We start from the raw sequence: 13765 nt of genomic DNA, 5'->3' as shown, positions 1-13765 counted from the left end.
TATGAAATTGGTCTGATTATCTTGAAAACTACAAAAATTGTTATTTTTAACAGCAAATTTTTAGCATTTGCCCAATGATTTCACGTCTTCAAAGTACTTTACATACAAGAACTGCTTCTAATTTTCACCAAATCCCAGACAATAGGCCAAGTGTAGTATTCCAACAGTGTGGATTCCTTGACTAACACTACTCAATATGTTAATTGCACAAGCAAATTCAAGCTCATAGTTCAATGTAGAATAAGAACCCCCCGTCAGTAGCAACTCAGTAAAGAACATTTTCCATACCTTTGCTTCATACTTGACTGCAGTTGATAGAAGAGCAATTGCATTCTCTTCAGAAATGCCCTGCTTAATTGTTTGTTGGCAAAGCTTCTTTAGTCGGTTGTCTCTATAGAAGCTTGCCAAATCTAACAGGCCTGCCAAAAGAGGGAGGGAGGGGGGAAATAAAATCTATACACAGGCTAGAAGGAACCTTTAGTAACACACAACTATAAAATACTTCTGGAGTAAAAATGTTGCTAGTAATGTCACATGAAAAGATGGTGTTTTAAAAATAGTTATCTGCAAATTTAATATGCATTCTAAATGATGACTGTTGATAGCAGTTCTCGGCTCAGAAAATGACAGTTAGTCTTATCTGAACTGCATTTTTTGGAGTCTTGTGGGATGTGTCACTGATGGTTATTCTCATGTCCAATATGTCCAGAGACTGAGGTTAAAGTTGGCCACTCTCTTCTTCTGCCTGGCTCCTGTTTAATCAAAAGGTCAATGCTCCAAGGAAGAACCTGGGAAGGAAGGGAAAGTTCCTGCAGTATCCTCTTACCAAAAGAGGCCTCAGCTGAAGCATAAGCATCCAGCCGGTAGTGCCTAATGAAGGGCGATGGCAAAGCCCAGGTGGCCGCCCTACAAATATCTTCTACAGGTGCCTGAGTCGACCAGGTCGCAGACGTGGCCGCACTCCTAGTGGAGTGTGCCATGATGCCTGCCGGCACCAGAAGCCTGCATGCCTCATATGCCCCGGTGATCGCTAACCTGATCCACCTGCCAATGGTAGAAGGTGACACCCTCGCCCCTAGGGTAGAGGGCTGGAAGAAACCAAAGATCGCCTCAGACCTCCAGAAGGAGGTGCATTTCAGATAGATACGCAGCACCCTCCTGACATCCAGTTGATGCCAGAAACATTCCCTCTCCCCAGAAGGCGCCGGATAGAAGTCCGGGAGAATCACCTCCTGAGCCCTATGAAAGGGGAAGTTAATCTTAGGCAAGAACGCAGGATCCAGTCTGAGAACGACCTTGTTGTCATGAAATGTGCACAGGTCAGTCCTAGATGACTGTGCTGAGCTCAGAGATGCGTCTGGCTGAAGTAATCACCACCAGGAAAACAACCTTAAGTGTTAGGAATTGAAGGCTCACCATTCTCAAAGGCTCGAAGGGAGCCTCGGTAAGCGCCTGAAGAATGTGGGAAACCGGTGAATCATGGGGGGGGGGGTGTTAAGATTTGCTGCTCCCTGAAGAAACCTCATATTAACTGGGTGTTGTGCTAGGGAACGAGAGCCCACCCCCTTGAGGACAGTTGCCAAGGTTGCAACTTGCCTCCGAAGGGTGCTATAGGAAAGACCCTTCTCAAGTTCATCCTGAAGGAACTCCGGCATCTGTGGTGCCAAAGCCGACGCAGGTGCTACATGCGTGGACCGGCACCAGGACACAAAGGAGGACCCTGTAGCATTGTAAATGTAGGTGGTGGATTTCTCCAAGATCACAATGGTCCTGATTACTCTGGCTGAAAAAATTGACTGCCCTCAACTGTTCTCGCTCAAGTACCAGGCAATCAATTGAAGCCACTGGGGCATCGGATGACTCAGGGCCCCCTGACACCTCCCTCCGTGGAATCTTCCAATGGGGGGATATGGACAGGTCTATCAGATCCGCGAACCAAAGTCATCGGGGCCAGGAGGGAGCCACTGTGATCACCTCCATACACAACTTCCTCAGGACCCCGGGAATGAGGGGAAGGGGGGGGAAGGCATAGAGGAGTCCCTCTGGTCATCTGCATCGCAGGATGTCAATGTCCTCTGCTCCCTGAGCTTGGAACTGGGAGAGGAAACTCTGGATCTGTGCGTTCAATGGTATGGTGAACAGGTCCACGACCAGCATGCCGAACTTCTGGCAAATCTCGGTGAAGACTCTGAGATGCAGCTGCCGCTCCCTGTGGTCCATGGTCGCCCTGATGAGCAAGTCAGCTTGCTGGTTTTCCACTCCCAATATATGTTCTTCCCTCAGCAACAGGAGATGCCGTTACTCCCAGTTCCCCAACTTCTCTGCCTCATTCTGAAGGGCCAGAGAGAGTGCCCCCCTGCTTGTTGACCTGGGCCTTGGTGGTGACATTGTCCATTAGGACGAGAACGTGCTGTCTGGAGATCCGCTCCTTGAAGTGGCGAAGAGCCAGGTGGATCGCCCTGAGTTCCAGCCAATTAATGTTTTGTGTTAAGTCTGATGACATGCATCACCCATGGGCCCGCTGAAAATCGAGGTGTGCTCCCCCATCCGAAGAGACTCGTATCGGTCGTTAGCACCAACCTGTCCGGTTCCCTGGACAGGGAGCCCTTGGCCAGGGCTGCAGACATCCACCAACGAAAGGACAGGAGGACCTGGGGTGGCACATAGATTTTAAAGGTCGCTTTGCTGGTTCCGTCCCTCTGATGAGGCAGTAGCAGCTACTGCGGCTCCCTGGCATGGAGGCGGGCCCATGGAACGATCGCGATGCACGAAATACATTTGCCTAGGAGTTTAGAGAGGAGAACTACAGGAACAGAACATGTCCCGAGAATCTGCTTTATTATGCTGTCCCTACAATCCTGTGAGAGGAACACCTCGTTCTCCACGGTGTCAATAACTGCCCCTAAATGCTGAAGCCTAGTAGTGGGTTCCAGATGACTCTTCTCGAAGTTGATCGAGAATTCAAGAGTCTATAACATCCTAATTGTGAGCCCAAGATCTCTCTTGGCCATGTTCGGTGTCACTAACTGAACAAGTACAGTACTGTGACAAAGTTGTAGGCAGTGTGAAAAAATGCTGTAAATGAAGAATGCTTTCAGAAATATAAATAATGATTGTTTATTTTTGTCAATTTTCAAAATGCAGTGAGCAAACAAAAGAAAAATCTAAATCAAATCAATCTTTGGTGTTACTACCTTTTGCCTTCAAACCAGCATCCATTCTCATAGGTACACTTGCACAAAGTCAGGGATTTTGTAGGATTATAGTCAGGTGTATGATCAACCAAATATACCAAAAAAGTGCTAATCCTCAATGTCACATGTAGGTTGAAACCCAGTCATGAACTGAAACAGAAACAACTGTGTAAGAGGCTTAAAACTGGGTGAGGAACAGCCAAACTCTGCTACCAAGGTGAGGTTTGTAGCAGTTCCTTCAGAAAAGACAGTTTCATATCATGGCAAGATTGAGCACAGCAACAAGACACAAGGTAGTTATACTGCATCAACAAGGTCTCTCGCAGACAAAGATTTCAAAGAGACTGGGGTTTGAAGATGTGCTTCTTCTTTTGAAGACGCACAAAGAAACGGGCAACACTGAGGATCGTAGATGCAGTGGTCAGCCAAGGAAACTTAGCGCAGCAGATGAAAGACCCATCAAGCTTATTACCCTTCGAAATTGGAAGATGTCCAGCAGTACCATCAGCTCAGAACTGGCAGAAACCAGTGGGACCCAGGTACACCCATCTACTGTCCGGAGAGGTCTGGCCAGAAGTGGTCTTCATGGATGAGTTGCAGCCAAAAAGCCATATCTCCACAAAAACATAGGAACTGGGGTGCAGAAAAATGGCAGCAGGTGCTCTGGACTGATGAGTCAAAATTTGAAATATTTGGCTGAGGCAGAAGGCAGTGTGTTCCTCAAAAGGCTGGAGAGCAGTACAATAATGAGTGTCTGCAGGCAACAGTGAAGCATGGTGGAGGTTCCTTGAATGTTTGGGGCTGCATTTCTGCAAATGGAGTTGGAGATTTGGTCAGGATTAATGGTGTTCTCAATGCTGAGAAATACAGGCAGATACTTATCCATCATGCAATACCATCAGGGAGGCGTAGGATTGGCCCCAAATTTATTCTGCAGTAGGACAACAACCCCAAACATACAGCCAAAGTCATTAAGAACTATCTTCAGCGTAAAGAAGAACAAGAAGTACTGGAAGTGATGGCATGGCACCCACAGAGCCATGATCTCAACATCATTGAGTGTGTCTGGGATTACATGAAGAAACAGGAGGATGTGAAAAAGCCTACATCCACAGAAGATCTGTGGCTAGTTCTCCAAGATGTTTGGAACAACCTACCAGCCGAGTTCCTTCAAAAACTGTGCGCGAGTGTACTTAGAAGAATTGCTGCTGTTGTGAAGGCAAAGGGTGGTCACACCAAATATTGATTTGATTTAAATTTCTCTTTTGTTCATTCACTGCATTTTGTTCATTTATGAGCATAAAAGTTTAGCACTTCCATTTTTGAAAGCATTCTTTGTTTACAGCATTTTTTCACACCTGCCTAAAACTTTTGTACAGTACTGTATATCATCCAGGTAGCACTGGAGGTGGACCGGACCAGACCGAAGATGATCTACAACTGCAGACAGCACCTTGGTAAAGGTCCAAGGTGCCGATAACAGTCAAAAGGGGAGAGCCCTGTATTGATAATAGACTCCCCCATGTGAAAATTTAAGGAATTTCTGTTGGTCAGGTGAAATCATGATATGTAGGTAAGCTCTGTAAGGTCTATGGAGGCTAAGAAATCACCTTGTCTAATACCCTAGAGGATAGACCTTAAGGAAGCCATCTTAAACTTCCGGTAAACCAACCTAGAATTTAACAACTTCAAATCAAGGATCGCTCTCCATCCCCCTGAGCTTTCCGGGACTACAAACAAAATAGAGTAGAATTCAGAACCTTTTTTTTTTGCAATAAATTTTTATTTTTATTAAACAAACAAGATACACAAACAAAAAAATCATAATCTTACATTACATCTTGTAGAAAGTGTGTCAATTAGTTACAATTAGCTTTTGTGCATCTCTTCCAGTCATTTCTTATATTCATATCAAATGTCAAAGATTCTTAATGAGTCTTACTATCAACATAGCATAGTTCTCATTTGACTGAAATTGTTTTAGTGCCCTTTTGCCTAAAATAATCCATAGTTAAAAACACAACCACCTGATGGCATTTCATTAATTATTACAAAATCATCCAATAGCCTTAAATCTTTATAACATATTCTAAACAAAGATTAGTTGACAAAGTTTCTAAACCCCCTTTTTTTCCAAGTCACTGTTTACAATTTGTGTCCAGGTTCCTTTTGTTATTATCCAGAACCTTTTTGACCTTCTGAAACCAGCTCAACAGCCTAGATATCCAGCAAGCGCTGAATTGCCTTACTCATGAGCTTACATTTGACCTGGTTCCTAGAAGAGAAGAGCCAAAAACAAGTCAGGGGGTGAGAGAGGAACTCCAAACGTAACCCAAACTTGATAGTCTGAAGGACCCACTCATCAGTAATGATGAAGTCCCAGCGATCTGCAAATATGGCAAGGCCATACCTATGGGGTGATCCAAGCTGGAGTCACTTACTTCTGCAGTAGGGATGGCTGCCTCCCCACAAAAGGGCCACTTATTAGGCTGCTGGTACCTAGTCCTGTCCTGTAGCACTGCCTGTCCCCCTAACTAGGGTATCTGGAAGAGGAATACCTCTGCTTTTGGAAGTCCTGATCGGGAGGTTGATAGGAAGGCCTCCTCTGGTAGGGAACCGATCGTTGCTCAGAATGCTTAGACGCAGTAGGGAGGACCTTGTGATTATTTTTATCCTCTACTAAAATAGGATCCAGTAAAGCGGCAAACAGCTTCTTGCCGGAATATTCAGTCCCCACCAGGTTCCACTTGGATCGGACATCCGCCTGTCATCCACACAGCCATAGAAGTCGCCTAGAGGCCACTGACAAGGAGAGAGCCCTTGAGGCATATTTGACCGCGTTGAGCGTGGCATCCGCCAAAAACTGGGTAGCCATCGTGAGCTTGATATCTTGCAGGAACCGCAACTCCGACAACGCCCTCTCTTTCATGAGTCAGCCAAAGAAGAGTAGTCCTGTTAAAGAAGGAAGCAGCGGCCGCTGCATTGATTGCCCAGGTTGCAGCCTGGAAGGTTGCGTAGGGTCAATTGCACCTTGAGGTTGTTGGCAATGTCACCCGCCACGAGGGTGAAGAAGATGCCAGTGTGGCCACAGGAGCATCCACCATAGGCATCTGCAAAGCTTGGGAAAAACTGGCCTCAAGGTTATAAAAATGACATTAATCTCCCCCCCCGAGTGGGAAAACCCTAGGTTTGACCCATTAATTCTTGAGCACCTCAAGAAACATCAATGGAGTTGGAATTTCCTTCTCCATCTGCGGCTTGTAGAAAGGCCCTTAGGCCTACTATTCGCTGAAGAAGCAGCATTGAGAAATCAAGGTTGGGAAAAAGTTCACACAAGTCCAATCAGAAGAGCAAGCAAAAACAGTACTCTAATGGGCCAAGACTGAGGTTAAACTGGAACCAGGCAGAGGAAGTAGAAGGGAATGGCTTCAACTTTAACCTCAGTCTCTGGGCAGATTGGATGTGAGAATAACCATTAGTGACTCCTCCCACAAACTACTCCGGAGAATGACGACAATCCACAAATGTGGAAAAAAATTAGCGAAGCAGCAAAACAAGAGAACATTACATTATTATGTATTCAATCATCTTATTGCCTAAATTGATCATTGTACATTTACAAGCTCAGACAGATTGTGTACAACAGAGTAGATGGGGCACCAATTAAGTTTCTGTCGCAGGGATCTCTAAGTATCAGCTCAAAAAGGGACAGAATGAGTCAAGAGTTGGAAAAGCTTATAATTAATGGCTTCTCTGTTAAATATAACACAAAATATGAATCCTTAATCCTTCATATTAGAATTTACTTCTGGGTTTATAACAAAGCTAAAACAAATCCATTATCTATGCAAAGAAAGGCAGAGAGAGAGAGCAGAAGCAAAGAAGACTGAAATGTGTGAGCAAACAAAAGGGGGTTGTGGAAGGAGTAGAGAAGATTTCAGTTGGAGCCTTGATAGAATATTAGCTAGGTAACTTTGTTCAAGGAGTTCTCAGGGACAGCTCTAAAATGCAAAATGGTTTTCTTCAGACAAATTTTTGAAATTTAATACATGTGCAGTAATTACAAGTGCAGTAATTAATAGGACTGGGGGGGGGGAGACACATTTTGTACCTGATTTTATTTTTAACAAAAGTCAACAACAACACTATGAGCAACTGACTAGGGTTGTGATGGCGAACCTATGGCACATGTGTCCGAAGTGGCAGACAGAGCCATGTTGTGTGACACTCATGGTTTCACCCGTTCCTCTTCCAGGTTTCTGGCATGCATGCACATGCAATGACCAGCTGGCCTTTGTGCATGCATCAGTGCCAGAAATTGGAAGAGCTGGTCTTGCTTTCTCGCAGGAACATGCATGTTGGCCAGCTGATTGTTGCATACGCATGTGCACCAGTATCCGGAAGACTAGCTGGCCAGCACAGATGTGCATTCCAAAAACTGGAACTTCATTTTCTGTGTGCGCGTGCCCCCTGGGCAGCTCCTCTTCTGGGTTGCGGGCCAGATGAGCACGCGCCTAGAAATCTGGAGAAGTCTGTGCATCACTCATTTCAAAATCAGCACTGCTGGAGCTCAACTCCAAAAAGATCCAAATGACTATCCACAAGATTCTGAGCATGAGTCCTGATTCTTGATTTCTCAGAGGTTTTTGATACCAGCAATCATGGTATCCCTTTGGGTTGTCTGAAGGGGCTGGGAACAGAAGGCATCGATCTTCAGTGGATCTTTTCCTTCTTTCATGGTTGGTTACAAGCGCTAGTAGATGAGAAACCCCCATCCTTTGTGATGTGGTATGCTACAGGACCTGACTCTTTCCACTCCTATTTAACATCTATACTATAGATTCTATAGGAACTACTGAGTGATTTGTCAGCTCAGGGTTAAGCTTGGAACCTCTTCATCAGTACATTTCTGCCTTGGGCAAAACACTTTACTGATGCCTGGAGGTCATTATACATGTGGAGAGGGAGGAATCAGCTTCAGCTTTGGCTCAAACCTGACAAGACCGTATAGTTTTAGGTCCCCCTCCCCCCAGTCTGTCTTTTCCACCATAGAGTGGCTTCTTTGCTTTTGAGTTAAAGAGACCATCACAATCAGAGAGATTCTGTCTTTTTTTGTATTAAATATTGGGAAAAGTTGAAATTTGCTTCACGTTTTTAGCAAATGGCGTATCTGGTCTCTTTTCCCTCTTTTGCAAATAATAGAAATTGGAAAGAAAATTCTTCCTCATTCTCCCTTTTCTGACTGCCAACTTAACAGTGATTTCCTAATTAAATGGAAAGACAGTTCAACATTGGAGCTGTTCTTGTAGAGTTCTGTGCTCTGGAATTTATTTATTTTTAAAAAATAAAATTTTCTAAGCTACAATTCTTACAGCAACAAAAAACTCCCAAGACAGATTTCAACAGAAATAGTTTCAACTCAGCAAAAATGTTAAAATAGTTTTAAGGAAAACTAATATATTAGTTAAAATGTCCTTTTTGACACTTATGACAGCTTCATGTGAATGAGCTGCTTCTGTTTTAACTTTTCTTATTCAGTACCTTGTCTGCCTACCAATTATATTATGGTAAAATCTCAATTTAACAGACTAATTGAGGAACGTCTGTTATTGAGAAAAATTTGATGAGTCCAAGAGTGAGGATTTACATCATTTGCATAATGATATAAATTCATTTCTGAATTCATTTGTATCATTTCTGCCGTAATTGGTTCTACTCCAATTAAAATCTACTATATCAATGTCTGGTAAAATAAGATTTCACTAAATTACATACATATAGAATTGCTAAGTAGTCTGCATTTAATTTGCTCTTGTACTGTTTCTTTTGCGGACAATTGTCAGGTGATTTTTTTGTCGTTCCGGTGGGAAATAAGGAATTTTCCGTATACAAAGGTAAGATGATATTATCTTGGACAATAACAGCTTACCTTCAATGAAGGTTAACAGTAGCAAGGCTTAATTTTAATTTAGTGCCCATGCCTGAATTTTTTGCTGTTAAAGCAATTGCTTTTTTCAAGGTGAGACAGAAGAGAGAAAAGGCTGTAATGAATACTTTCAATTCTCACACGTACTCCCCAAACAATACACAGTCAAATAGCTTTACACCCAACAGAGATTACTGAATTCCTAACTATGCTGTTACTATTAATTAAAACAAAAGTTGCAACAAAGGACAACTAAGCTATTTAAATCTATATACCGTATTTTTCAGAGCATAAGAGACACCTTTTTACCTTCCAAAAGAGGGTGAAAATCTGGCTGCGCCTTATACTCTGAATGTAGCCACGCCCACCTGGTCCGCGTGTCGGATTTTCGGGTGGTTCCACACAGCAGGGATCTTCACTTCCACATGGAGTCTGATTCCCAAAGTGGCTCAGGGAATTGCATTGAAAGCCTTTTGAAGGTCCCCTCAGGAGCCCCCAAGTGCTTGCCGTCTCTCTGACACCTGCACGGGCAGTTCCAGGTGGCAGAGATCGCAGTAACAGCGTTTTGGGGTGGCAACGAACCAATCTCAGGAGCTTGATTGTATCCAATTCCAGGTTTTTAACTTCCCAATCTAGCGCCCTTAGAAAAGCCTTTGTGAAAAGGAGATTGTTCCTTTACTCTTCCTCCTCTCCCATCTCCAATCTGCCTGGATCTATCATTCAACAAAGAGATATGGTAGCTAGGAGCCTGGCACCTGCTTTTGCACTGAGACTAAGGAAGCGGGGTTGCGAAGAGGGCTGTGAACAAGCCCGGTTATTCAAGCCTGGCCTTGCCAGGTCATATTCTTTGGACTTCCCTTTTGCCGCTCAGGCACCACCACGAGGAACTGTTAATCCAAGTGGAAGAGATCCCCACCCCTCCTCGCCCAATGGGCTGTTCTCGGTCGAGTGTAGTAGCGGCCGTTCAGAGGCCCCCATGTGTCTTTCTTTCCTCACTGAAGAGAAAAAGTGAGCTGATTGCCACTCCTTGGGCCAAGCAGCTCTGTGTGGTCGCTGGTCAGAGGGAAGGAGAAAAAAAAAATAAAGTGCAGAGAGATATGTTTAGTCCTGCCTTGCCACGGGGAAGGGTAGAGAAAAGCAGATTTGATATCGATAAAAGCCTTACCCTTTAGGATGATTGAGCCCCTACATATTGTGCTTTTGCCCTCCCCAGCCCCCAGAAGCACTTTGCAGGCCCTCTGAAAACTGAGGCATGCAGAGAGTTTGGGAGGCCTGCAGAGTGCTCCTGGGAGCCGGGGAGGGCAAAAACTTAAAAAAAAAAATCTCTTCAAAATCTTGGTGCGTCTTATACTCCGGTGTGTCTTATACTCCGAAAAATACGGTATATATATTCTACATATTTATGATATATAGTATTAGAATTCAGCAATATAATGCTTTTTCTTATAATTTATTGCACAACTTGTTATACCAGTCTGTTTATTTTCCTTCATCATTAACAAAATACTTTCTCTAATGCTACAAGATGTGAAAATATATGCAGACACATTTCATGCTCTGATCTACTGTAAGTTTACACAAGTCAGTATATTCGCATGTACATAAATATCATGAAAATATACATTAATACCTTAGCTGGTAACATTAATTTAAGCTCTTTTGTTCTAATTACCTATGGCATGTTCAGGAGGGAGACTGATGCTATCTGTATAAAGATACTCCAAAAATGCTCGATAAACAGGATATGAGAATTCATTTATTTCTATGATTTCCTCAGTACCATTGTTCAGAACTGAATGAAAATGTTCACACCTGGGCACAAAAGGGAAACAATTATAACATCAGCACTAACAACTTGATTCCTGCCATGTAACAGAAAACCTAAAAGGTTAACATGAAAATGATGTGGGAAAGATGAACCCATGCAAATGTAACATGTATTAAGAGGGACTGAGCAATTTCTTTTCATATTACTTGTATTTTTAGAATTGACAGTCTTTTGTGCCTTACTGCTATGCTAATCTGGTTTTGAAATGAATTATATACCTTGTAGAGACTTATTTCCATTTTTGACAATGTAGTAGTCAGCACTGTATTTTGCTGATCATGATCATTTAATGAAAACATATCAAACTCTGGCTGAATAGGAATAAGATACATAGTGGGGAGCTAGAAAGAGAAGATCTTTCACTTGAAGATACACATGCTGTATATAAGTTGAAGATAAAGACAATAAGCATGAAGGCAATTTTTAATTTTTTTAAATTGCCTCTTCTCCATGGAATCTTACTAAGTTATTTATTTTAAGCTGCTTGTAGAAGAGTTGTTGTCTGCACAACTATACTTTGCATTTTCTCAGCAGTGCATTATTAATGCAGCCACATCTCCACATATGTGGCTGCCTCATGGCCCTTTATAATATACTGAACTTACAAGTCTTTCCAAATTGTAACTGCGCCATTCTTTTAAAAAGTGATATGTTTACTGCAATTATACATCATTTCAATGGCTTTCATAAGTCTGTGCAAAGATGCCAACTGTTATTATAGAAAGCTATGAAAGCTCATATTAGTAATGAAGTTTAGTATCAGAGATACACATTTTAAGAGTACTGGAAAATGTTTATGTATATGGGCAAAAAACCCAGGGAAGATAATGAAAATATTGGAGAGGACTGATAATTTCATACCTAATTTTGAGGAGTACTTTATGAACATAAATGTATTTTCCATCTACTTGAAACCTCAAATCAGCATTATCTGGGTTGTCAAATTCCTTCTTTATTGATTGAGCTATTGTTAAGTGATCATCAGGTTCTGAAACGAAAATATTACAAATATTTTTCAGTAATACTTTCTATTTAAATCTCTTTCATAGTACCTAAAAACAAGAAAATAATGGAAATCAAACATTTTTCATTACACAAATAAAATCACTACAAAACCTGGATATAAACAAAGCAACAAGAGAAGAGCATATTTTTTATATATTTTTCTCTACAGAATATATTTGAATGTATGGTATCAGAATCATTCAGGAATAATGAGCGAGTGATTCATTTTTTGACAAAGTGACTAAATTAGTGGACCAGCAAAATTCATCAGATTTAAAGACACTAAACTGGCAGAAATAGCTAACACCAAAGAAGATAGACTCGATCCAGATGGATCTCGACAGACTTGAACACTGAGCCATAACAAAATGAAATTTGAATTTGAATTTACTTTATTTGTATGCCGCCCTTTTCCCTGAGGGGACTCAGGGCGGCTCACAATTCAAAGGGGGGGGGAAACAAACGAGTTACAGGACATAGAGACCATACACAGCTAAAAACACAACAATCATACCATTCGGAGTGGGGCTGTAAGTCTTTAGCCCCAGGCCTGTCGCAACAGCCAGGTTTTAAGGGCTATGCGGAAGGCCTGGAGGGTGGTGAGGGTACGAATCTCCACGAGGAGTTCGTTCCACAGGGTCGGAGCAGCCACAGAGAAGGCCCTCCTCCGGGTAGTCGCCAGTCGACACTGGGCGGCTGATGGAATTCGGAGGAGGCCTAGTCTGTGGGATCTTATTGGTCTAGTGGAGGTAATTGGCAGCAGGCGGTCTCTCAAGTAACCAGATCCAATACCATGAAGGGCTTTGTAGGTGACAACTAGCACCTTGAAGCGAATCCGGAGACCAACAGGCAGCCAGTGCAGCTCGCGGAGGATAGGTGTTACGTGGGTGAAACGAGGCGCACCCACGATCGCTCGCGCGGCTGCATTCTGGACAAGCTGAAGTCGCCGAATACTCTTCAAGGGCAGCCCCATGTAGAGCACGTTGCAGTACTCCAGCCTAGAGGTCACAAGGGCACGAGTGATTGTTGTGAGAGCCTCCCGGTTCAGGTAGGGACGCAACTGGTGCACCAGGCGAACCTGGGCAAATGCCCCCCTGGTCACAGCTGATAAATGGTGTTCAAAAGTCAGCTGTGGATCCAGGAGGACTCCCAAGTTGCGGACCCTATCTGAGGGGCGTACGATTTGACCCCCCAGCCTGAGAGATGGAACACTTGGCCAATTAGTAGAAGGGAAGCACAGCAGCCACTCGGTCTTATCTGGATTGAGAACAAGCTTGTTAACCCCAATCCAGTCCCTAACAGCCTCCAGGCCCTGGCTCATCACGTCCATCGCTTCATTGAGTTGGCACGGGGCGGACAGATACAGCTGTGTATCGTCCGCATACTGGTGGTATTTTATCCCGTGCCATCAAATGATCTCACCCAGCGGTTTCATGTAGATATTAAAGAGGAGGGGGGACAGGACCGAACCCTGCGGCACCCCATACGTTAGGGGCCTAGGGGTCGATCTCTGCCCTCCGACTAACACCGACTGCGACCTGTCCGAGAGGTGAGAACCACCGTAAAACAGTGCCTCCCACCCCCACCTCCCGCAGTCGTCGCAGAAGGATACCATGGTCGATGGTATCGAAAGCCGCAGAGAGGTCAAGGAGTACTAGGATGGAGGCATGACCTCCATCCCTGGCTCTCCAGAGATCATCGATCAACACGACCAAAGCGGTTTCCTGTAGCCAGGCCTGAAGCCAGACTGGAAGGGATCTAGATAACTGGTTTCCTCCAAGGACCGCTGGAGCTGAAAGGCCACCACCTTCT

The 13765-nt window shown here is 43.7% G+C and overlaps 1 protein-coding gene across 9 annotated transcripts in view; it reads right to left on the bottom strand.

Moving 5' to 3' along the window:
• Nucleotides 1-13765, bottom strand: part of RCBTB2 (RCC1 and BTB domain containing protein 2) — a 73859-nt gene that overhangs the window by 23309 nt on the left and 36785 nt on the right. For 6 of the 9 annotated variants that reach the window (XM_032212954.1, XM_032212956.1, XM_032212951.1 and 3 more), the window contains exons 9-11: nt 11810-11936; nt 10793-10932; nt 289-419 (exon numbers count right to left, since the gene is read on the bottom strand). In XM_032212954.1, coding sequence (XP_032068845.1) covers nt 289-419; nt 10793-10932; nt 11810-11936 — 398 coding nt within the window. Of the gene's footprint in view, nt 1-288; nt 420-462; nt 4004-5286; nt 6147-10792; nt 10933-11091; nt 11937-13765 lie in introns of those variants that run through there. The other 3 variants (XM_032212958.1, XM_032212959.1, XM_032212960.1) reach the window with 3 other exon arrangements.

Source organism: Thamnophis elegans, chromosome 3 (assembly GCF_009769535.1).
Source record: "Thamnophis elegans isolate rThaEle1 chromosome 3, rThaEle1.pri, whole genome shotgun sequence".
NCBI lineage: Eukaryota > Metazoa > Chordata > Lepidosauria > Squamata > Colubridae > Thamnophis > Thamnophis elegans.
The sequence above is the reverse complement of the archived record's forward strand: the minus strand, read 5'-3'. Positions and strand labels throughout refer to the sequence as shown.